At 47.0% G+C, this 24,728-nt stretch overlaps 1 protein-coding gene and 1 long non-coding RNA gene across 2 annotated transcripts; one reads left to right on the top strand and one right to left on the bottom strand.

Annotated features, from left to right (window-relative positions):
- Nucleotides 1-719: 719 nt before the first annotated feature.
- abca4a (ATP-binding cassette, sub-family A (ABC1), member 4a) lies at nt 720-24,635 on the bottom strand. Its single transcript, XM_058060464.1, has 51 exons — nt 24,468-24,635; nt 24,249-24,361; nt 23,393-23,486; nt 23,190-23,331; nt 22,971-23,110; nt 21,591-21,718; nt 21,295-21,492; nt 18,633-18,722; nt 16,615-16,849; nt 16,305-16,444; nt 14,659-14,775; nt 14,316-14,513; nt 12,965-13,170; nt 12,706-12,882; nt 12,410-12,632; nt 11,235-11,456; nt 10,960-11,164; nt 10,800-10,877; nt 10,235-10,393; nt 9,955-10,132; nt 9,743-9,874; nt 9,310-9,449; nt 9,108-9,245; nt 8,582-8,757; nt 8,406-8,508; nt 7,683-7,888; nt 7,540-7,594; nt 7,390-7,467; nt 7,066-7,235; nt 6,854-6,978; nt 6,151-6,249; nt 5,828-6,017; nt 5,652-5,746; nt 5,544-5,576; nt 5,373-5,478; nt 5,224-5,298; nt 4,987-5,156; nt 4,728-4,905; nt 4,537-4,652; nt 4,279-4,426; nt 4,070-4,193; nt 3,859-3,988; nt 3,659-3,779; nt 3,515-3,577; nt 3,344-3,450; nt 3,140-3,281; nt 2,080-2,214; nt 1,898-2,001; nt 1,735-1,827; nt 1,341-1,590; nt 720-1,271 (listed from the first exon to the last, which is right to left on the bottom strand). Exons 2-51 carry the CDS (start codon nt 24,312-24,314, stop codon nt 1,152-1,154), a joined length of 6,918 nt encoding a protein of 2,305 aa, XP_057916447.1. The 5' UTR covers nt 24,315-24,361; nt 24,468-24,635; the 3' UTR covers nt 720-1,151.
- Nucleotides 11,755-15,306, top strand: LOC131108985 (uncharacterized). Its single transcript, XR_009120610.1, has 3 exons — nt 11,755-12,676; nt 12,744-13,182; nt 15,111-15,306. It is a non-coding gene; the product is annotated as an uncharacterized LOC131108985 (long non-coding RNA).
- Nucleotides 24,636-24,728: the final 93 nt, after the last annotated feature.

The raw sequence follows: 24,728 nt of genomic DNA, 5'->3' as shown, positions 1-24,728 counted from the left end.
ATTGTATAATTGGTGAACAATTATACAATTATTTAAATTATAGTGAATCAAGTAAATGTAATTTATAAAAATTACATGATTAAATGACACTGTAATACACCTGTATTTGCCATAATATTTTATACATATATATATTTTATGATTTATTTGTATTTAAATATTTTATTATTATTATTATTACTACTATTAAAATTGTATTTATTTATTTTTTTTAAATATTTTGTTTTTTAAAATACATTGTGTATGTATTTATGTCATGACCAATTGAATTGACTGTTTAACACATTTCATTTTCACCTGAATGCATTCATATTTTGACCATTGACAGGAAACTCCTCCAGCTCACAGTAGATGCAGTACCGACTTTTTCCACCAGATGGCAGCCGGAGCACCTTCTTTGAGGTACGCTTTGAAAAGTCATTCAAGTTGCGATTCTTCATATATATACGCTTTTCTGATGTGCGTATTTATACTTGCTGTTCATTTTCTGATAGTTGGAAGTTGTATTCGTTAGCTAGATGCATTTTAGCCTTGCAAACATTGCTCGTGTCATTGCCGGGCTGATTTACCATTACTGACCACAGGAGGGCACCAAAGGCTTAATATACCCGACTGCACAATAGGAAGCCACTTTGAATCTTTTTTATTCTGATTGAAAGGAGGTCATTAGGAGGTCATTTCATGGCTTTCTTTCCATTACGTGGAGCCCCACTCGTCGTGTATTTCAAATCATAAGGCTGAATGTACCGTATAGTCCAGTAGGAAATATCTTTTATTTGTATTTCCACAACATCACAAGTCCCAATCAGGACAAACAATTAGCTGTTGCAGGCTGCCAACCTCAGAGTAAAAAAAGCTGTAATGAATGCTGCATAAATAAAGTTTCTGGAACTAAAAAAAAAGGCATAAAACTGCTTGGCATGTGAAGTAAAAGCTCCCACCCACTGACATCAGTCGTGGTCCTTGTCCTGCCCCCCCCTAGTGAGCCCAAGTGGCAGCTAAGTGCAGGCACGTCGAAAAACAATCACTGCAGGCCGGCGCAGTCCTTCAGGCTCCACGTGCACGCTATCGCCGCATGGCAAGGTTTAAGGTGCGCTTCAAGGGTTCAACTGCATCTTCTCATCTAGCTCTCAGCGTGCAGAAAGAAATGTTTACTTCCTTGCTCCCTCGGCGGGGGTTCCGTGACCGCCTTGCCGCGCCCCCGCCGCTTTCGGATGCAAAACAATGGCGTCGTCTTCTCTTGATTGTTGTTTGGCAAAATTCACAAACACCTTCAAGACGGCACACACAAGCAAACTGTGAGAAAAGCCGATTTATTTTCCTCGTCAGAACTTCTTTACCTGATCCAGAGTGCTCTGAGACACCGAGTAGTCCTCGATGTTGAGCTTGTCTTTGTTGGCCAGGACCATCTGGAAGATCCTGGCCAGGGACGAGGAGGCGATTTTGTACTGCAGGGTGTTGTGGTGTTTTTCTCTCTGGATGCAGCCGGGGAACGTGCTCTCCATGAAGGCCTCGGCCGGGTTCAGATCGGGGGCGCAGCCCGCCTTGGAGGCCCTGATCTTCATGGTGACCACGTAGCCATCACCAAACCTGGGTTCATATTGGAAGAATAAATGCGTAGCGGAATATCTTCCAATACCGTGTCTGTAAGTCATGTGCAATTGGAATTATGCAACACTGGAGCCGTGCAGGGGCCACAGCTGTTTCCCATTTGTGTATTTTGAAGCCACCAACTTGTATTTGAGTTGCTGAATGGTCCCAAGACACTTGAAGGACCCGTTCACCATGATGGCCAAGCGTGTGCACAGCGCCTCGCATTCCTCCATGCTGCGAAGCGACAACAATCATTCGGTGGGCACCACGGATATTTAGAGACGAGCCCTCGGACCTTATCTACCTGTGCGAGGTGAGAACCACAGCTCTTCTCCCCTGAATCACGCTCACGATGGAGCTCCACAGGAAGCGCCTGGACAGCGGGTCCATGCCTGTGGTGGGCTCATCCTAATCGTTTCACAGAAAAAAAAAACATCTTTACATTGCGGACTTTGGCGTGATCTTCATCGCGTCTTTGTGTCTCACCAGCAGCACCAAAGCAGGACAGCCGATCATGGAGATCGCTGTTGAGAGCTTCCTGCGGTTCCCTCCGCTGTAGGTGCCCGCACTTTGACCCGCGTACTCTGAGAGACCCAGCTTTTGGATGGCCCACTCTGCAATCTGTACAGAAACACAAGGTCCATCAAGGTCACACGTCTGGGTGCACCTTGGAGTATTTTGGGGAGATGTTCCCATCCGGGAGGGGCTCAGAGTAGAGCCGCTTCTCCTTCACATCGAGAGGAGTCAGTTGAGGTGACTCGGGCATCTAGTCCGGATGCCTCCAGGACGCCTCCCTGGTGAGGTGTTCCAGGCATGCCCAGCCGCGAAAAGGCCCCGGGGCAGACCCAGGACACGCTGGAGGGATTATGTCTCACAGCTGGCCTGGGAACGCCTTGGTGTCCTCCCCGTGGAGCTGGAGGAGGTGGCTGGGGACCGGGAAGTGTGGGCTTCCCTACTAAGACTGTTGCCCCCGCGACCCGGACCCGGATAAGCGGAGGAAAATGGACGGATGGATGGTTCCCATCAGGTTTTATTCTGCCGATACCGATCACATTAACTGAAAACCTGAATGAAACGCAGGTTTGCCCGCCTCCGCTAGGCCCCCTCAGCTGCATCCGCTGATACAACAAACTCCCTCCTCTGTGCCCACGGCATCCCGGAGCGGAAACGACATGCCGACACTCGTTCGTCAGCCTGGCAGTGTGCACACATGTTTCAAGCGTGGCGCACGTGCGTCACGTTATCCGTAGCTTGACGTGGACTCATACACGAGTTCCCGATCTCATTCCATATCACCGAACGGCAGGAGTGGCCTACACCGTCGTCCCCCGCACCACTTCGGGCCTCAAATTTTGCAGCTTCACTTGATCAGTCTTTCCAAAAAACTAATTAATTAATGATTGCTGTTTTGTTAATTTAGTTAACTTGTGGACGTAATTAATGACACCAACCAAAGACTGTGGTTTAATCTCAGCAGGCTAAGTAGCTAGCAGCAGGAAACAAACTATTATAGTCTGGAAGACGCCGTCGTCTCGCTCCTTCTCACCCTGCTGATCTCAGCCTCAGGGACCCCCCGCAGGCGAGCGTAGAGGTGGAGGTGTTCTCTTCCTGTCAGAAGTTCGTCGATGGCGTCAAACTGGGGGCAGTAGCCCATGTTTTGGTGGACGTCCAGGATGTTGGTCAAAATGCTGAATTACAAAACACGTTAGCATACATTTGTTGCGAGTAAAGGCCAAAGGATACGACAGACCTGTGCCCGGTCACGGAGGCGTCCCCCGAGGTGACCTCAATGTCTCCAGTTAACATCTTAAACGTGGTGGTCTTCCCGGCCCCGTTGACCCCCAGCAGACCAAAACACTGCAAAAATAGAAACCATATACGCCATCAATAACATTTGTACTTCATGTCCGACTTTGCAAACCTCTCCCGGCGAAACTCCGATGCAGATCTGATCCACGGCAGGAGTGATGGTTCCTGTGTATATCTGACAAACACGACAATCATGGATTTCAAAATAAAAGTACACAATTAAAGCCATCCTGGATTGCCGGTGAAAGCATCTCACCTTACATAGATCTCGTACGTGTAAAATGTCGTTTGTTTTTATACTTTTGTAAACCCGCTGTCTTTCCTCCGCTACGTCCAAATCCTCATCCAGGATAGACGGCTTTGGGCGGTCTGGTATCCTGATGACGTAAATGTAGACGGCAGAACATCATCACTCTTTATGCTTTGTGGGGGGAAAAAAAAAAATGAGTGCGCTACCAGTGATCCAGGAAGAAGCGATACTGGCACAAAATATTGAGGATGAAATATACGAATCCTTCGACCGCCATGCAGAACAGGTTCTTTCCTATGAAGTCCCAGTCGTAAGGGTCTGGACTGTGATCCTCACCTGGGAGTCAGGGACACGTACCAAAAATAAATGTAAAAATAATCTCAATAAAAAGCACGTATATTTCCAGAAGGCTATTACCAAAGCGAGTGAAGACATCGGTCACAGCCTGGTTGATGGCCATGTCGATGAGGCCCCTGCCCAGGCAGTAGTGGGGGAAGATGAGCAGCACCGTCTTCAGCAGCTGGTTGATCTTGTACAGAGCCTTGATTAAATTCAACCAAAATAGAGTCAAAGTGCTAGAAGGCATGCAAAATGGAACTAATAGAACCGGGCGGCTTCGTTCTCACTGTGGTGCCTTCAAAAAGGTCCAGGATGAAGGTGACGGCGCTGCTGTTGATGCCGATGAAGAGGTTGATGCACGACAGAGACACGTAGGCCGTGCTGGGCACGTTGAATACGTAGGACACGGGGTACATCATGGGCGTGACGGACCACCTGGCAGAGACGGCAAGACCGAGTCCTGTTACTGGATTTTGGGTTGGGTAGCTTGGGTTCTACTGGCTATGTCGTGTATTTATTATGATGTCAATCATTCCATACTTTACCCATAAAGCATAAGCAATGCAACCAGTGGCTGAAGGTTGCTTGGCGATGTGTAGCACTTCTTATCGAAAAAGATGAAGATTTGCACCACCATCAGCGCACTGATGGAGTAATTTACCTGCAATGCCAAAAAAGAACCTGTTATTTACAGTCCAGGTGACATCATGAGTAACTTCCCAAAGCTTATGGGTACCATGTCCCAGACGAAGTTGGCCATCCAGTAGACGCAGGGGTTGACTCCACTCACAAACTGCAAATGTTTAGCCTGGGTGACCCTCTCCTGGATGAGATAGAGGACGAAGCTAGCCGGGACGAAAGACATGGCGAAGATGACGCAGATGGCCACCACCGCATCCACCGACGTGTTCAAGCTGCAGTAAAAAAAAAAAAACATCTCATCCATCTAACCATCACGGTAGCTTCATCACGGGAATGACGGATCTTCTACTTACACGGTGATTTCAGACAGCTGCTCTTTTGTGAGATTGAGAGGATGGTTGATGGCGGTTATTCCGTACTCATCCAGATTAGTGCCTTTGGGCAAGTTTGCACGGAGTATGGCGTTGTTCGCTACGTTCAGGAAAGACACCATGGCGTGCCAGCCCTTGTTGTTGTACCACACCTGGACCACCGCAGGACTGATGCTTTAACGTCAGCATTCACCACAATGGAACACGATCAGCACTTGCCTTTACGTTCTTCTCCGTCTCCATGTACCTGAGGAACGTGCCGACTTCCCTCAGTGTCTCTTTGCAGTAGTCACCCTGCCGTGGCACAAATACGACTCGTAACAAGAATAATAAGACCAGTACTACAGTACTAGCATTAAGGATTATACCCCCGTAACATTCAGCAGTTGTCCCAGTTGAAATGCCGCATCCTGGATCAGCTTTGGCTGAAGATCTAACACAGGAAGTTGACCTCCTACTGATATTCCCCCATACCTGGAAAAACCACAGCCACACGTCCTATGAGTCTGCACTTCACACTTGGACTTGGATTGCAGTACCTTTGCTCGTTGACCCAATATTTGCTCTTCAAGCTGAAACGACATTGCAGATTCTTACATGAGATGTGGATTTCCAGTCATGTGATTGGTGCAAATTGGTACAAAAACCTGGTTCTGATGAGACCCGGGTAGGTTTTCACCAGGTAGTCTGAGATGTTCCTGCCCGTTAGATCCATGACAACGTCTCCCGTTGACTGAATTCTCTGATGCGCAACAACAACAACAAATACGCAATGTGAAACCCTCCGCTGGTACGCCGGTCCTGACGTCTCTGTGGCGTGTACCTGCGGAGGTGGAAGTCCTCCGGCGCCCTCGCCACACGTGGGCAGCATGGTGAGTTTCCTGTCTGTGCTGCACTGACAGTCGGGGGACGGTTTGAGGGAGGTCCATTCGGGACCGGCGAGCATCTCCATCACCGAGAGGTTAACCAGGGGCGTCTCCCACTCGGTGGTGATGTTATTACACGGGAAATCTCTGGCAGGGAGAGGAGATCCACCCGTGTGGGTAAACACCTCAAATAGGATTTATCTTCACATGTTCTTGTGTTTTACCACCGAGGAAAGGTCAAAATATCATGTGGTTGCTGTAAAAGTCGACATCGACTTACTCCAGTGGTTCCTCCGCCATGCAGCGTGTCCCAAAGCCCGGCTTGTCCAACAGCACCTCCCCTAAATGTCTCGTCTGAGCATCCAGTGGACGCTCATTACTGCAACGACACGGAAGTCATGTCTTGTGATAGAAGTGTCTCATGTTGGTTGGACTCGTGCAGAAGATGAACATGCCAAGTGAGGCAACATTGGTGTACTCGTGTGTGCGGTACTGGCGTGTACGCGCGCGTGCGGTACTGGCGTGTACGCGCGCGTGCGGTACTGGCGTGTACGCGCGCGTGCGGTACTGGCGTGTACGCGCGCGTGCGGTACTGGCGTGTACGCGCGCGTGCGGTACTGGCGTGTACGCGCGCGTGCGGTACTGGCGTGTACGCGCGCGTGCGGTACTGGCGTGTACGCGCGCGTGCGGTACTGGCGTGTACGGTACTGGCGTGTACTCGTGTGTACGGTACTGCCGTGTACTCGTGTGTACGGTATACGGTACTGGCGTGTACGGTATACGGTACTGGCGTGTACGGTATACGGTACTGGCGTGTACGGTATACGGTACTGGTGTGTACTAGTGTATGGTACTGGTGTGTACTAGTGTATGGTACTGGTGTGTACTAGTGTATGGTATATGGTACTATGGGCTGTTTGCGGACCGCTTGAAAGAGTCTGGACACCCCTGGTCTAACTCTTCACAGCCGGCCTCGGCCTCACCTGAAGAAGGTGTACTGTCTCCCATACATCCACGGACTGAGAGTCACACTTGGATACTCCCCAAACGGCGGAACGATCAGCGTGAAGGTCAACGCCAGGAAAACAAAACTGGCGGGTAAAACAATCTAACAGAAAGAGAAGTCACCGTCTGGAAATATGACATCCAGCTTCACTTGAGGCAAACCAACACAATGACCCCCCCCCAAGGATACCTGAGCCAGGAAGTCCTTGCAGGAGCGGGTGGCGTGGTGCAGCCTCTTGATCAACAGCGCAAAGAACTGCTTGACGGCCAGACGAAGACCTCTGACCTGGTAGGATCCCCGCCCGGCATTATCTTCTGGACCATCACACGGGCCGTTATTGTGCGGACCCCCGTCTGACTCTGCGGACACACGGGTCAGGTGAAGGCGTGTGCACGTTTGGAAGCAGGAAAGGCAGGAAAGCCAGCAAGCAGCACCAGCGAAGAACATGCATATTTTTATTCCCCCTAAAGCAGCAGCAGCAGCATCTCTGCAGAGCGGGAAGACCAACGCTACCTTCAGGCTCCACAGCGATTGCCACTCTGTTGAATCCACAGAGACTAGCGCGAGACGTCTGCTGTAAGGATTTATTGTCTGAGAGACGTGGACCACACGTTAAAAGGGACACAAACGCAGACAAGAAGCTTGAATTCCTTAGTTTAGTACCTTCAAAGCTTTTCTTGCTGCTTGCGTAGCCATCAGCCGTGACTTTTAAGAAAATCTACAAGAAAACCAAGAAGAACTTAGGGAGGAACACAGATGGAACATCACGGAATTGGAACTGACTGATTAACGTGAATGCATGTCACCTCTTCCAGCGACGTGTCGGACACACCGAAGCTGCTGAGGCCGATGTCCTCCAAGGTTTCCTCCAGCTCCCTGAACAGGCTGGCGTAGGCCCTGGGCTGGAAGTCGCGACTGGGAAGCAGGTAGGTCATCTCCTGGCCGATGGCCTCGATCAGACGCGCTTGCGGCACGTGGTGATGTACCAGGGCCGTGATGCGTTCAATGTTACCTGGGAGGTGCACAACTGATATTATATTCTATTGCGTTTTTTTTTTTTTTTAAGAAAATATTGTTAGAAGTGTTCTTGGTTTTTGCTAAACCCTTTCAGGCTGAGGTTAGATTCCATTTGAAAGCAAAATAGACTAAACAGGGGCGGCACGGCGGTCTAGTGGTTAGCGTGCAGACCTCACAGCTAGGAGACCAGGGTTCAATTCCACCCATGGCCATCTCTGTGTGGAGTTTGCATGTTCTACCCAGGTTTTCTACGGGTACTCCGGACTCCGCCCACATTCCAAAAAAATGCTATGTTAATTGCCGACTTTTTGTCCATAGGTATGAATGTGAGTGTGAATGGTTGTTTGTCTATATGTGCCCTGTGATTGGCTGGCCACCAGTTCAGGGTGTACCCCGCCTCTCGCCCAAAGACAGCTGGGATAGGCTCCAGCAGTAGAAAATGAATGAATGAATAGACTAAACAGGTCTAAAACTCCGAGTTAATGCATTAATCCAGCTCACACAGACTTTACCGTCCATTTGTCTGTCCGGAGTCGCCGTCTCCTCCTGGTCGGCTTTAAACTTCAAACACTTGGAGCACTTACAGGAGCAGTTTTCCGCACACACGTCAGCATCCTGCCAGGACAGAGTGGCGTTTTATGTCAACCCTGACGCTTTTCATTTGTCCTCCATTTCTAATCAAACGTACCCCATTGCTGGATTTCATTCTCCGAACGAGAGTGAGGTAGAAGCCGGCGCCAAAGCAGTTCTTGAGAAAGATGGGGGATCCGCAGCAGTAGAGGCGCCCCTGGGAGATGATAGCCACTCGGTCGCTCAGCAGGTCGGCCTCGTCCATGTGGTGGGTGGACATGATGACCGTGCAACCTCAAACAAAGACGGGATGGAGTAGAATTCCTTAGTATTTGTGTATTTCCTCCATAATTAGCCTCTACAAGATAACTTTGTTTGCATCTCCGTGAGTGGCTTCAAACATCTCTTTACCACTTCCTCTTTGCCATGAGGGAGCCATAGCGAATCAGGAGGGGAGCTTAATGTCATCGGACATCTACCAAACTTGGTAATCAACCTGTAGCTCTCACTTGAGGTACTCCCGCTCTAGTACTTATGGAGTATAATAACTACAATTATTCTTACACCATTCCACGTAGTAGTAGCCGTCATGTTTGTGTTTATTAGGTAGCATTCTGCATAGTGACCCCTCCCCCAAATGTTACCTGCACGGTATTTGAGCAGCAGATCCCAAATGGAGCGTCGGGAGTAGGGATCCACCCCTGACGTGGGCTCATCCAGGATGACCACCTTTGCTCCGCCAACGAAGGCCAGAGCCACCGATAGCTTCCTCTGCATGCCTCCTGGATACATTAATGCTAATCTAATACTGCATTTTTTTTTTTAAGACAAAGTGTTCCGTCCAACCTGACAGATTCTGGATCAGCTCATCTCTCTTGTGGGGTAGACCCAAGTCCTGTAGCATGTTCTCGACCTCTTCCTCGGCTTCTGCTTTTGCACGGCCTTTCAGTAGCGAGTGGAAGAGGATATGCTCCGCTACTGTCATACTGTGGAAACAGAACATTCATGTTTGGTCCAGGACTAGGTTGTCTTATCAAGTCTAGGTCGGACTATCAAGTCTAAGTAACCTACCCCATAGCAAGATTAAACCCCTATCTACTCGCTGCAAAGCATGCTGGGTCATTACAGTCACCATAGGGACTACATCCCTTTCATGCAAAGCAGAGTGGGTGGTGGTCTTCCTGCTGGAATTTTTTCCCCCTGCGGATAGCGCCATCCCACCACTCTATTTCAATGTCTAACATGATCTGGTCTGTTAGGGGGGCACTAGGTGACGTACTACTGAAAGAGGGTGTTATGCTGTGGGCACATTCCAAGAGACAAGCGGATGGCGTCCATGTCCGTGCGTATGTCTTTCCCGTAAATGGTCGCGGTGCCCGAGGTGGGGGGGAACATACCGGTCAGGATGGACCTGGGAGATCCAAAGAGAAGTATTAGCACCTCCAGCAGGTCCGGTGTGGATGCACAGTATCTGCGATGACAGGCACGTACATGGTGGTGGTCTTGCCGGCGCCATTGTGGCCCAGAAAGGCAGTGATCTGGTTCTCGAAGAAGCTGAGCGTGAGCCCGTTCACGGCAGGTCTGGGGCTGCCGTTGAACACTTTGACCAGGTTCTGGATGCAGACGCCTTTCACCAGGTCGGCCGGTTCTGCCTCGAAGAACGGCTGGCCTGATATGAACACAGATAACATTTTTCATAGAAATTTTACATTTTTTGTTTATTTTTATTATTATTTCTAATTATTGTATTGATTTCTTATAGTTTTTTTACCGTCTGTCTCTCGGCCGCCTGACCCTGCAGCATCTCCCCGAGCTTGGTGTTCACATGTAGTCACCGTCTCCGTTTCCTGCTGCTCTTCTTTCCGCGGTTCTCCTTGCTCTACACTTGCTGGGTCAGCAAAGCCTTTTTTGGACCGCTCCTGTTTCTTGTCTGAAAAATTGAATTGGGGAAAAAAACAAAGCAGTTAGTTTAAACTTAGGTATTAGAGCCCTCTCGACATAAAATAACACCCCTATAGTCACCTTTACACTCCTATTACCCAATAAAGTAGACATAATACAAGAAAATCAGACACAATGTTGGACAGGAAGTGACATCGGGGGTTCAGACTTGAGTTTTAGCTTGGTGCAGGTTACAGTAGCTGATTTTAGGGGGCGCTTTTGTGTCTCACCCAACATTAGTGACATCTAGTGGCCAGCGTAGAATACTACATATCACAATGTCTGTGAATGTCCTGTATTTGTATGTTTCTTCCTTTAGCCATTGTATTACTGTATGTCATCTTTTTTACTGTCTTGTTTCTTATAATAATAATTCTGAAGAAATATCAGCCTACCTGTATCTGGAGCCACAGTATTGAGCCAATAGCAGGGCATGAGAGGGAAGTAAAATGGTCGTCTGATTCCATACTGACCTGTAAGGGGTATCAACAATGCATGCGATATTTAATACATGCAATATCATAAAGCATTACATTTTAGGTCTAAGAATCTGACCGGGGAAAATGTTGTCCAGGTACCAGGCGAGGAGAGCGTAGAACACGGTGTCCACACCCATCATGCAGATGGACGTGAGGAAGGAGAACTCATCCCCTTCCAGAGGACTGGTCTGGATGTTGTCCCACTGCAGACCCTGACCTTGCTCTTCATACCGTGACAGGTATTCCGTCCCAAAACCGAACGCGACTTGAGACAGCAGACTCTGAGGGACGAGACACTTGAAAAATGTAACTCATGACTTGGAGGCGTTTGACCTTTGACCCTTCACCCACCACCAGGATCTTCATGTCTTTGGTGATGCGGTCCTGCCAAGCGAAGCAGAAGAGGTGCGGCAGGTAGAGGGCGAAGTAGATGATCCCGCAGCAGGCTGCTGCCAGGTTGGCGTGGTTGAAGAAGACGCTGAGGAGGAAGCATTGCATGATGGTGGCCGTGGTGAAGGTGAGGAGGAAGAGGAAGAGAATGAGGGGGTTGCTGTAGTTCAGAACCCTTCCTCCCTGCAAGACACGCAAAAGAACCGAGACATGCCACAGAAATCAATACAAATTATATAATTTCTTACTTATTTATATCACTATAGTTTGTCATTACAATTAAATTCCAAAAAAACTCTTTTGAATGACATTCGAAAAATGAAATAAAAATAGGGGGAAAATGATAAAATGTTGTGTCCAAAGTGTAACTAAAAAAAACACACAATTTGATAGAATAAAACCTAACGCAAAATCACCATGTCACATCATCATACCACCATGTTTTTACAAGTATCTGCCGCTAGAGGTCCCCAAAGCCCATTGAGTTTAGTCTAGTCGTCCATCATAGTTAATTGCTCGATATAAAATTCAATGTTTACAATTTTTATATTTTTATAGTTAGGGGATAGAAAACCGGATCAGGACTTTCTAAATACATTTTTAAACATTAGAGCTACATGAAATAACACCCCTTTACACTCCTATTCATGTTTCAACGGCATTGTCCAGCTCTGCTGAAACCACGCTCGCGAGAGCAGATGTTCACGCGATAACTCGCCGTATATACAGGAAGTTCTTGTAAACAACAGCCGTAATTGCCTGCACCTCCGAGGTTCATAGAAATAAAACGTGCTACAAAAATACATTGATTAAATGATGCTGTGTAGTAGTTGAAAACAGCCTAGTCGTTAAAAATATGCTTACGTAAAGAGGTTTTGTATGCTATGCCTGGAACCGGTTAACCTGGATAAACGAGGGATTAGTGTACGTAGAAAAGTTTGTTTTTACAGAGTACAGATGTTAATCATTGCTGCATAGTTGTTGCCGTGATTCCCATGATGTCATTCACGGTTTTGTTAATGATTTCTATGTAGCAACCAGTGAGCCACCGTTAGTCATTCATGAAGGACGTGGATGAAGTTATCGTTTGGCACCTGTCATCCATATAAGGGCAACCTGAACATGAAGATCCTCACCATGATGATTCCTGTCAGGAGAGCAGTGCTGGTGCCCATCACAACAAAGCTGTCAATGAACCAGGTGGACCAGATGACACCATTCGAGACCCCCATCACCTTGAGGGTCTCCTTGAGACGGAGCTCCTTTTCCAGAACGATGCTTTTGACTATCATGGAGACAGAGTACACCCAGGCCAGAACCATGAAGATGGGGAAACAGCGGTTCAGCGTGAGCATGAAGCTGGACAAACAAGAGCAGGGAGGACGTTAAAGTTTATTTTGGAGGTGTGCATATGTGTGTGCGTTTTACGTACAGATCATCCACATAACAAGGGTATGGCATCTGTTGCAGGTAAACACCCAGCGGCCATTCTTTCCCCGTCTGAGTCCGAATGATACCATGTTCTACGATATCCTGGAGGTAAGCAAACCCCCCCCAAACATAGCGCAGGTCATCCATCGGATCCGCCCTTGGGCCTGGGTCCCAATACCTGATAGAAATACACACATACCAGTGTAAGTATACTGCATGTAATATTGAGTATTATAATTGCAATACACACACATTCTAACCTGTCTTTGACTTTATTGGTCCGCTCCACAGCATCGATATCCATACGGATCTTGAACTTCACATGAGGCGGGACTTTGGCACTCCAAGGGTGCATGTTCACAAAGACGAGGCCGGCCCAGAACTTGCCGTCCTCCAGCAGGTCCAAGGCCCGATAAGTGACTGCGTCCTCGTTGGGCAGAGCCTCAAATTTATCCAAGATCAGGCACTGGACCAGAGGGTAAGTAAATACAATAATGTATACATGTAATTAATATATATAATACATAGAATGCTAATAAATAATAGAAAAATGAACATATAAAGAAATTGTTAGCATCATTTTATATCCCAGTGACATTTTACGGGCCGCTTCCAGCAAAGAATCCAAACATCTCGATCTCCATAACAACCGATTCTTCCGAGATAGCATGCAAAGAGAGCATCCAAAACCCATCTCACACACCCATGCAATTTGCTGGCAACCCCGGCCACGCTGTCAATTCACACCTAGAACGTTTCCCATGCATTAAACACGCGCACACAAGTGATTCCATTTCAAACCCCAACATTGAACTTGCCAAAGGATCCACCCCGTCAACACTAGCGGTCCAGTGTGTGGCGTGATTGGCATGCATACCGCCAACGTGCAGCCGGCCAAGCAAGCGGCCCTCAAACCGGCGCTCATTGTAGTCGCTCCATAAAAGATGGCGGGCCAAGTGACAGCTGTGTCTAATCAACCTCAGGCGTTCCCACTCTCCCTGTCACACTCAAGTGCTGTAAGCTTTAACTTGGACAAAAACAAAGAGCACCAGCCATCCACCCAACCGTGCCCCCCGTGTCACCCCCCAGTGGGATAGACCCCCTCATCCTGATAAGCCCCTATGGGCTTTGGTATTGGCCCACTTAGCCGCGGAGGTCCCTCTTCATGCTTTGTTTTACATTTGAAATAAAAATGAAAAAAGGCCTCCACTCCATCAACAGTAAACAGAAGAGAGTCGACAGCGAGTCTTGCTCGCCTGGCTGTCGTCCACGCTGGGCTTTGCCAAGTTTGCGGATGGGGGACAAATTGGCAAAGTTGCCAAGCTAAAAGGACAGCTTATCCAAACGCTCGTATCGCGTCAAAGATGGAGCACAACAGACGGCTTTTAAGCAGGCTAATGAAATCAACAAGTGACAGCGCCTGTGTTCACTTGGATTATGGGATGAATGGACCACTTCAACAATGTGACAGCTCAGGTAAAGACTAATGTCAAGAGTCCAAGTGGCTAGCTTAGTTAGACCCGTCGTCCGCGTGGGTGGGTGGGGACCAAAAACTGCCTCACACTAGTTTTTATTCAATTTTACCATCACATTTCTGTCCAATTCACTCACCTCTGCATATTGATTCAGCATCCCAATGACCCGGTCCGTGAGGGTGAAGATGTCACGCCAATCAAAATCTGGCATGTTGGCTTGCCGGTCCTCGGGTGCGCCGTTGTGCAAGAAGTTGAGGATGTGTTTGGTGGCAAACGGCGCCTCCTCTAGACTCCGGTCGATGAAATCCATCACCGACGGGTTTTTGAAAGTGTCCTGACATTGACAATCTAATTAATTAATTTGTTACATTCGGGCCAATAAAAAATAGCTGCATGCTGAAAACGGCCCCGGGGCCACACTTTGATTACCCCTGACATAAAGACTGATTAGCACAGATTTCATCAGGAGTATTTCATACCCGTATCATTTTGACTTGGACTCCATGTTGGAAGAACGCCCAGACCTGCGGAGCCACTTCTTCCCAGGCTCTCCCCATGGTCTTCAGGCGTTGCAGCTCTTCAAAAGTGGAATTGGCCTACAGGAGAGATGCTGGTGTGAATGCGTGTCAAAGCTGACAAACGGCACCGAAAATGGCAGAATTTATTCCACGCGCTTGTGTACAAAACTGCCAAACCCGCCCGGTATCCTCCTAATCTCCGGCGACATAGCATTCCCACATGAAAGTCCCAAAACAGGCTTTGCAAAGACAACACGCATGTTCTCACACAAGGAATTTCTGCAGGCCGCGCACTTCAGATAGCTAGCGAATGTGCCACAAATGTCAAATATTTGCAGCCAGCTTATCGCTAAAAGCCAGAATGCGTGCGTAAATACAGTACTGTGTGTGTGTGTGTGTGTGTGTGTGAACAGTAAAGGCCGCATGCTATTGCAGCATTCAGCCGTACGGTGGGGGGTGAACGTGCTCCAGAGTACACCCAATTAAACGCCTTCCTTTTCTGTGTGTCTGATTTTGGATGACAATGAGGACAATGGAGCTGGGGGGGACAATGGAGGCCGTTGGTGCCACGCATTCACCCTGACGAGTGAATCTTGGATTCCCACAAGTGAGTGCTTCCTCATTCCCGAGGTAGCAGGGGGACGGGCTGGAGGGGTTCCTTAAGGTCACTTGTTGATGCTACAAAGTACATCCTTGTAGCGGCTGCCTTCTGTGGAACACGGAATGCGTGTTTGCTTTTATCTTAGGGCGTGCTCACACAAAGCGTCCGTAGGCGTAGGCACTCTGTGTTCAGCACATATGCAGGTATGACAAACTTGGTCATCTCAGAATGCGATGAGGGCGCTGTACCCGATTTGTCCTACTCAAATATGACACGACTACTCCATCAATAGTATCAGGAGAACCAGAGAATAGAGCAGGAGGAGCCACCAGGCGAGGCCTAGCAAGGTGCACTGTATTCAGGCACACGCTCCGAGCAGTCTGCTTGAAGCCACAGAGGGCTCTGGCAAACATTTTATACTTTTCAAATGCCCTGGTGCTGGCCTTTCAGGTGGCTTTTTGGGTTAGGTTTTTGGGTTTGTTATCCCCCCCATCATGTCCTTCCTCTTAAAGTGAATGTTTGTTTACAATTGAGCATTTATCGATAGTATGTCATAAATCCCTAATATCGGACAAATAATTGTCGTGCACTCAAGTCACGGATGAACCCCGCTTTTTGTGACAATTAAGACCCCCATGTGAGGTGGAAGAGGAAAACAAAGGGGGGCATGAAAGGTCAGCGAGTGTGACTGGATGTTTTTAGGCGCAAACCGCGACGCTTGCCCAAGAGCAGAGAAGCCATGGCGCCAGCCGACTGTGTGATCGTCACCCACAGCCCATCAGCTTGGGCTCTTCCTTTGGAACCAAGCCATCCATGACCGCTCACACCCCCTGAGGGGCTTTGACCAACACGTATCTACATCTGGATACAAAGGCTCGGACATGACATGAGGAAAGCTGATCCCCTTTTGAGGGGGCCGTTGTTCCCTGCAGAGTGGCTGTTCTACTCCCAAAAACCCAAGAATGTAGAAAGAAGTTGATGTTTGTGTCGGTACAAGGCAACTCACATTTCTTATGATCATTCTGACAGCAGGTGAGTCGGGGGCGTAGAGGATCTTGCCCATCAGCATGGGCTTGAGTGAGTTCCACACGATCCTGGAAGCGGGGTTGGATTCCAGTTCGCTCATCAGATCATTGCAGAAAGGAGCTTGGGGGGGCAAAGGCGTGGGTTATATGAACCATACATTCCAACGCAATGACGATATCAGGCATCAGTCAGTTGTGCAAAGCATTCTTGGAAGGTTGACTGACAGCCGAATATCGTAATCTCATCCCTGGATTAATACAGTGAGTGTGTATAAGAAGTGAAACACTCACTGGTGTTGTTGTCGTAGGTGTGCCGCCCCGGCCTTCCGCCCCTGTTGATGCCCAGGAAAGCTTTGTAGTTGTTGTCCTCGTACCAGTTAAAGGAGGCCACTCGGGAGAAGGCCCCCTCTGTGTAGCCGCACACAAGGCTGGATGCAGCCGCCATCACCTGCCTGAAGGACGGCTCGCTCTGGAAGAGAGGCGTCATGACCTGGAGGAGCTCCCTGGTGCTGCTTCTCCTCAACAACTGGCAGCGTCCGAACAGTGGGAAAGGAAAAGATTCCTTTTAGTGCAGGTTAATGAGGTCGATATGGCAGATGTAAATAATATTTACCATATATACAGTACAGCAATATGACCCCTAAAGACAACATCTGAGCAGAAAGTGCAATGATTACCCAGAGAAACTAGGACAAAAAAAGCAACAAAACCTGGGAGAGGGTCATACAAATATGGCATTTTATCAGCATAATTATAAAATTCAATTAAAATAAAATTATATTTGTAAAATTCAGTTGGGGAAAAGTTAGAGAAAAAAACAGACAGTTGAAATGATTGGAAATAAAAAAAAATCAAAACGGGAAACATTTGACGAGAACATCCTAATAAAAAGGAAAAAATAATTTACTTTTTAGCAAAGTTTGAAATAACAGGAAAAACTGCCATTATTTCCTAAAACAAAAGTGCACCAGGGGTGTCCAGTCTTTGTCCATTGGGGGCGGCATCCTGAAAAAAGGCCTCCTGGCCCCACTGGTCTAAGTCTTCACATAACATTACTTCATAAAAGTGTGGGAAAATGGATGTTGCAATAAGTCATCATAAGCTTATGACTCACTAAATGACAGAAGAATAGAAACGGTAGGTCCCCTCCTGATTCGCAAGGATGCACTAAAGGGCCATCAGGTGCAGGCAATCAGCGGCTTCTGCTCCTGGCTGGCTCGCCAATTGTAGCGCAGGGTGATTTTAGGGCTATATGACTAAATGACGAAGAATAGTTCTTGGGAGTCTAAACTGATGTAAATGAGACACGGAAACAGGTGCTTTGCAGTGAAATCATATATTGGAAACAAAAGCAAATTTTCACAAAAGGAGGATCACAGCAATCCTGGTCAAGTAGCTGGTATAATGGTTTGATGAGTCTCGGTCGCGGTAATGGTGGCTTTAGGAACTCCACTCTAGAGGAATGGTCCTTGATCCTTGAGTCCATTAGCCACAGAGTCAAAAGAAAAGTCCTACCCATTCGCTGCCAGTTCGGAAGGCTTCCTTTGCTTGGTGTAGAACCAAAACCGTCTAAAAAAACCTGACCTGCACCGGTCAGAAACAAACATGTCAGTCAACTTTACAAAATTTACCGGTAAACATTTTAATTACGTAGATGGCCATACTTCATAATCTCTAACAGTTCACTCGTGGCATTCATTCCACGATTTCACGGCCGGTGAAATGGAAAAGTCTTACCGCAAAGTAGTTTTCTTTAGGTGTGATTTGGGGGGAAAAGGGTTGTGAGCATGCCGCTTGTTAACCAGCCACAGCAGAAGCCGCTTGACTCTGTAAAGTACCTGTGGAGCACCTGCTGGCCCTTTAGTGCGTCCTTGCAGCACAGACAGCGAATCAGGAGGGGGAACAACCGTCAGCTGACCAAGTCATATGGCTGCTCCTCATTAGTGTGGTGGCATGACATGGGACATGGGTTACCTTACCAACAGGTAAGACAGCTGAGACTAAAGCAACATTTTAAGGCTGCTTTATCCGCCCATTGACCTCCGTGATACATGCGTCACCTCGTCTCTTAGGATGCTATTTGGATTTTGATGATGTTTGTGTTATGGAGGCCAAAGGAGCCTTCCTCGTGTGCACTGAAGGATACACCCCCACCCCCACCCCCCACTGTCCGCATGTGCGTACAATCCCAGGCAAGAGGAAGCAAGTGTTTCCTGTTCTACTAAAAATAGCAGGCGGTGAACTTTTGAATGGCTCACGGCAGGGAATGCACCCCCCCCCTTTTTTTTTTGTCTTTTTTCTTTTTTTACCTCTTGCAGTTTGTCTGAAGCGGCGGACACCACCTGCACCCAAAAGTGAATGTTGATGCCTTCGGAGTATTTGTCCAGCACACGGGGAAGCTTGAAAAAGCAACAAACAAAAGTCTATTATTGCATGGAATAATAATATTGATAATATTATTGTTTTATTATTATTTCCACGGATCCTTCCTCCGCCCTTTGGAGCTCTTCTGGTCCGCTGTGGTTTGTTTGCTTCAGACATGCTCAACAGGCTACATGAAGGAACATCCCGTGGTTACATGTGCACAATCCAACAAGTCCGGTATTAGAATATTTTATATTTATATTGTATCTATTTATTCATTGTATTTTTGTATTTTTATTTTTAGAATTTTGACATCATGTTTTGGCCTCACAAGTTCCTTCTTGTTGAAGAACCAAGTCCTGCTTGAGCCCAACCACTGCTGACCCCGACGTGATCCACCTGCAACTTGCGGAGGAGGCTGAGTACCGCCGGACAAGGCTTAGTTGCCGCAAATGGTACCAGACCGTTGGCACTTGCATATCATGTACCACATTTGAACCATACATACTTGGTTCCATACATACTGTACATGAGTGTTCCATACATATTGTACACGAGTATGGAGAGTTGCAAATGTTGGGTAGGGCCCCTTTAAGTTTGGGAAATGGATGCTTGAGGATCTTGCCTCTTGCACACAATAGGCTTGAAGAACAGGAAGCAGGATCAGGCCAAGACAAAGACCAGAGGATACATCCTTCCTTTCTGACATCGCTTTCTATCTCAGCGCTTGTCTGTGTGTGTGTGAGAGTGTGTGTGTGTCTGTGTGTGTGTGAGAGTGTGTGTGTGTCTGTGTGTGTGTGAGAGTGTGTGTGTGTCTGTGTGTGTGCGCTTTCATAAAGGTGTCACAAGAGTCTGTTATATGACTGAGGCAGGGGTGTCCAAAGTGTGCCCTGGGGGCCATTTGTGGCCCGCTGCACATTCTTAAAATATAAACAAAACAAAAAAAATGTTTTAAGCTGCAAAAATAGAAAAATCAGCAGTAATTTTAAGAGTATATAACATAGAATATAATATATATATTAGACCAAAGTTGCAATCTTAAAGAAAAAGGCACTATTTTGCTGAAGTTGGTGTATTATGAGACAACAAGGAGTGTCTCGTCCCTCGGCTAAGGGCGAGCCCGACAGCTCGGCTAATGCTGTTTCACAAGTTCTGTAGCGCCCGGCGAGCTATCTCAAGTATTTTGGCATGGCAACAGCACGCCGTCTTCTTTCTTGTGTTTACAAGCAAGATTTTTGAATCACATTAATAATCATGATTCACTCCTCAGCAACATGTCAGGTGTAATAATGACATTAGTTATTGGGATAATGCCTTTTTAAAAAAAAAATCGTTTTCCTCGCTGACGGAACGCTTGAATGCGAAAAGCAATGAGCTTAATGAGGCCTTTCTCTATTCATAAACGCTGGCAAACATGAGTGTCTGCTTATGAGTTATTAATAATGCTTATGTAAGGTGTGAGGACAATAGTTGGGACAGTAGATGCTAAGCCAGAAGCCAGACTTCGGACTTGGACAAGACACTAACAATTGGAGGAAGTGCTTTTGCAAAGATGGCTGTTTTATCATGTCACACAGCTGTGGACGCTCCATCGCCCCAGCAGCCCCATCATCAGGTGCTGACCCCTAACCCTTCATAGCCCCATCACCCCATCATGAGGTGCTGACCCCTAATCCTAACCCTTCATAGCCCCATCAACCCTAACCCCAAATATGTCTTACAATATTGGGTAATGTGATTGTGACAGTGACTATAGGGGTGTTATTTAATGTCTAGAGGGCTCTAATAATGTTTCTAAAACTACTTAGAAGGTTTTCTATGCCCTAACTATGAAAATACTCCATTGAACAAGAAGGTGTGATGCTCTGTGTGTTGCTGTGTGGGCGTTCATTATGTTTCCCAGCTGTGGCAGATTACCAATTAGCAATTAGCAATCAGGCCAACCTAAGCCAGCTGCGACAGATGGAGGGCCCAGTGTTGTTTTCAGCACATGCTCATGTTTTGATGCTGCTTCCTGTTTGTTGGATTACCTGCTCATGTACTCCCATCAGTGGTAGCGTTCCTACATCTTCTCTGGCAAGTACCTTTTGTTTCTGTTTTGCTCTGGCGTTTTGTTGTGCTAGCATCCTGCTTAGTCAGACTCAAGCCTTCTTAGCTTTTTACAGCACCTTTTTCCTTTTCAATTTTTGGTTGTACTTAGTCCTAGCCACAGTGCTACCCTACATCTTGGGTTCCTATCCTCACTAAACATCATACATAACATAAGGAATCCTACTGGCCGCAATTTGCTTTTGGCGATTAACAGACGGAAATGAGGGATTACTGTACTTCTATGCTTTCAATTGTACGTTAGAGTTTAAAAGGATAACATCAATAGAAGGTGGTGTGGTGTTATCATCTAGGAGTCCAGCGGAGGGCGCTGTCTCACAAGTCAATCCAGTCAACATTTTGTGGCAAGAAGAGGAATTTTTTTGTCATTCACAGGATTTACGTTCCAAGAATCCGCAAAACTCAAAAAATTCAACAAATGGTGAATCAACTGAACGATACCCAAGCGAATGAATGAGAATCGGGGCTATTAATAGGCCTACTTTAAACGGGACTGACCATTCGGAAGAGCTTGAAAAAGTCCACGTTGCCGTAAAACTTGTCCTCGATGATCTGCAGCCGCTGCGGGGTGAGGGCGCACATGGCGTTGCGTACGGCGTGGAGCCCTTGGCGGTTGGGGAAAAACAGGAATCGTTCTAAAAGGTCCCTACTGCAGGCGATGTCCTTTAGATGCGTGTCCGGAACGCCAAAGGCAAACTGGGAAGAAAGGAGCACAGGATGTCAAATTCGGGATCGTTGGTGTATTTATTAGAAATCGTTTATCAGAGCGGTCGATACGAGAAATGGATGTTAACCTTTTCTGGCCTGATTTCAGCACTGACAAGATGATTGACAACAGACTGGCTGAGAGGAACATCTCTCAGGAGGAACGACGTCAGAGTCTCATCGTCCTTGAGGATGGACTCCACCTGGACTCCCCGGCCTGCATGGACGGAGGACAATGTGATGTTTCCCACGTGTGCTCCTTCCCGTAGTACAAGCGATGCCGCGCTCCCAATTCAAGTTCAAACCGAGATTAACCTGTTTGGGGAAGAAGCTGCCTCCGTGGGGACGACTGCGGCTCAGAAGGTAAGAGCAGGTTGTCCATTTAATCTCACTTGGCCCTACAATACCTGCTCCTTCAGGACATCAAGTCCTGAACCCGGAGACAAACCTGATGGCCCAATGTACAGTATATGGAAAATAATATACAATTTAAATGTAGAAAATATATAAATATTTAACATAAAATAATCAGACTATTAAAATAAAATAGGTCAATCAGTAAAAAAAATAAAAAAAAAATACATTATATATTATTATTATTATTATTATTATTAAATTATATATTATAATAATAATAATAAAATAAAATAATTTATCCATCCATTTTTTCCAACCTGTCCTCAGTTGGGACGCGGGAATGCTGGAGCCTATCCCAGCGTACTTTAAGCAAGAGTCAGAGTTGAAAGTCTAATTTGGCTAAATTCTATAATTCAAACAATGTAGGAGTTATTCCCAGTGTTGGCGCTATACGGTACTTTCAACAAGGAAACTCCGTGTTTCCTGGTATGATGTAATATTCTCTCCCAGGCTCATGGGAACTCAAGCCCCACTGGAATGCGCATCCATACACCGTGTACATGTTTCCATCTATGTCCCGTACGTTGTCCATTTCCCCCGTGATTCCTGATGTCATCATTCCAAACTGGAATGACACTTTGTCCCTTCCCACCCCCGAGGTTAAGATTTGGACTAAAAATACAAGCGCAGATGTACAGCGTGTACATGTTTATACGAAAACACAACAGCACTGTTGGCACAGTGTCCCACAGGACGCACACTGTGGCTTCATTGTGCCTCGTGGGGGGGGGGGTGGATGGGTGGCGGACGGGGGCGGGAGTCTTGCTTTCCCACCAAATAAACGCCACCCGGCCAGAGAAAGTAAGCTGCTTACATTACGCATCTTTCTGGAGCCCATGTGATGTAATCCTGTTACGGTGGAAAAGTGTGAGGGAGAGTGTGATGATGAGCTTAACCCCATCAAACTATGACGTTTATGCAACTTCTTCAAATATGACTTTTTTTACGCTTAATTTTGACTTTATTCTTGTACAAAAAATGTTATTTTTCGAATGTGCCACACTTTGGTCACCCGTGCTTTTTAATGGAAAACGAGGGATCAAAGAACTGACCTGAGACCAGTTCAGGGCGGGTACGCAGTGTGTCCATGAGGTCACCCATGGCTCTCACTTCCCTCCAGAGGCGTCCCATGGGGAGAAGCTGTGGATCACTAAAAAGAAGCTCCTGGGCGTCCGAGTAGAACCGGGCCAATCTAAGGCGAAAAACACAATAGCACTCATGCACACGTACGTACGCACGCATACGGGAGCACGTATCCACGTCGTGCTGACATTGAGTCGTTGTAGTTGGACACCAAGCCAGGCGATTCACCACGAGTGGGGTACTGGAAACAAGGGTTGTTGGCGTTGCAGAAGATCCCCTGGATCCACGGCAGCACGCCTGCAGAAGGCATGGCCTTGTTGGGGAAGTGGCCTGGGGAAGACGCCGAGTGTGAGGACGTCCATCCGAACGGGAGACCGAGCGCTGCACTTACATTCGTGCTGGCGGTAGAGTGGGTTCACCCTTCGGAGCCACACCAGTCCCATGAACAAAATAATGGGCCACATGATCTCCATGAAGAAACGTACCTGGATTGAAAGGAGACATCATTTTCTCTCTTTGGTCTTTTTTTTTTTTTTTTTTAAAGATTTTTTCCAGTTTGCATCTTTATGGTCTCCAGATGCCCCTTTAATGGATGCCCTACCCCAAATAATTGCTGAGTCCACTTAAATAATCACTTAAAAATTATACAAAATATCTTACTTATATGGTATCACTTGTACAGGTGATGATGCAATATATTTAAATAATTATTGGAATAGCTTTTACATAATAATGCAATAATGCAAAATAATAATAAAATCATAATCAAGTCAATCATATCAAACATTTAAATCTGTATCGGGGGGGGGGTTAAAGTTTGTACTATAAGCATTAGAAAACAGCACCATAATAAATATATAATAAATATTAATACAAGTGCAAAAATACTATATTTGGTTTACTGTAAGAGTAGAAATGGACATAATTGCCAAAGTTTGAACTTGAATATGAAAAAACGATTATCTATTCATGTTTATTCGATTATAAATATTCAGAACCCAGAGCAATGTCTGCTTAAGAAACCCATAAATGCTAATAATTCATGTGAAAGGCTTAATACTACATATGCTAATACTACTGACCTTTAAAAGTGAACATTTCAGCTGCCGAGCTAAATTTAAATATGAAAATGATCATTTTTCTTTGCATGACTTAGCATTGAAGGGACTGAGGAATTGTTTACGTTCACATCTGCAGGATAAAGCAGGGAAGGGATTCAAACCCACAACGTCATTATTCCATTTTACCCTCTGCCTCCTGCGGACGGTCCAGTTCTTCCACAGCAGGAGTCTGACTTGTATTCCTGCTCCCATGACTCCTCCGTTTCGCCCCCGCTAGGGGCTGGCTGCAGCCGACGAGCCTGCACCCCCCCCACCCCAAACGTACCAAAACAGTCAATCTCACACCAGCCTCCATTTGGCAAACCACAATCTGCACCGTGAACGTGAACGCAGCACATGGCCTACCTCAGAGGAACACCCGGCCCGGTGATGGATCCCCAATGAAGCGCACATAGCAGCACATAGTCCACCGAGCGTGCTGCGGGTTTGCTAACACAGCTAATTTCTAGACTTTGTGAATAGTTAAGCAGATTGATTTAATCTCCTTTCTCAGTGGAGGGAGACGGCCGACACCTCCCAGGCCGCCGTGACCCAAGCACCAGCTCTGCTAATCCTGGGCCCGGCCCGGGAAGTACACGTTGCCATGTTTCCCACTCGGAGTCGCCA

This window comes from Doryrhamphus excisus, chromosome 21 (assembly GCF_030265055.1).
Source record: "Doryrhamphus excisus isolate RoL2022-K1 chromosome 21, RoL_Dexc_1.0, whole genome shotgun sequence".
NCBI lineage: Eukaryota > Metazoa > Chordata > Actinopteri > Syngnathiformes > Syngnathidae > Doryrhamphus > Doryrhamphus excisus.
The sequence above is the reverse complement of the archived record's forward strand: the minus strand, read 5'-3'. Positions and strand labels throughout refer to the sequence as shown.

Bases quoted from the DNA above. Each gene is read 5' to 3' on its own strand.
- abca4a (XM_058060464.1), bottom strand. From the start codon at position 24,314: ATGGGAGCAGGAATACAAGTCAGACTCCTGCTGTGGAAGAACTGGACC. The intron at 18,723-21,294 runs GTCAGTCCCGTT...TGCTTTTTCAAG, and splicing joins TTTTCAAGCTCTTCCGAATG to CTTCCCCGTGTGCTGGACAA. The intron at 9,450-9,742 runs GTACGTCACCTA...CTGTTTCCACAG, and splicing joins CATAACACCCTCTTTCAGTA to TATGACAGTAGCGGAGCATA.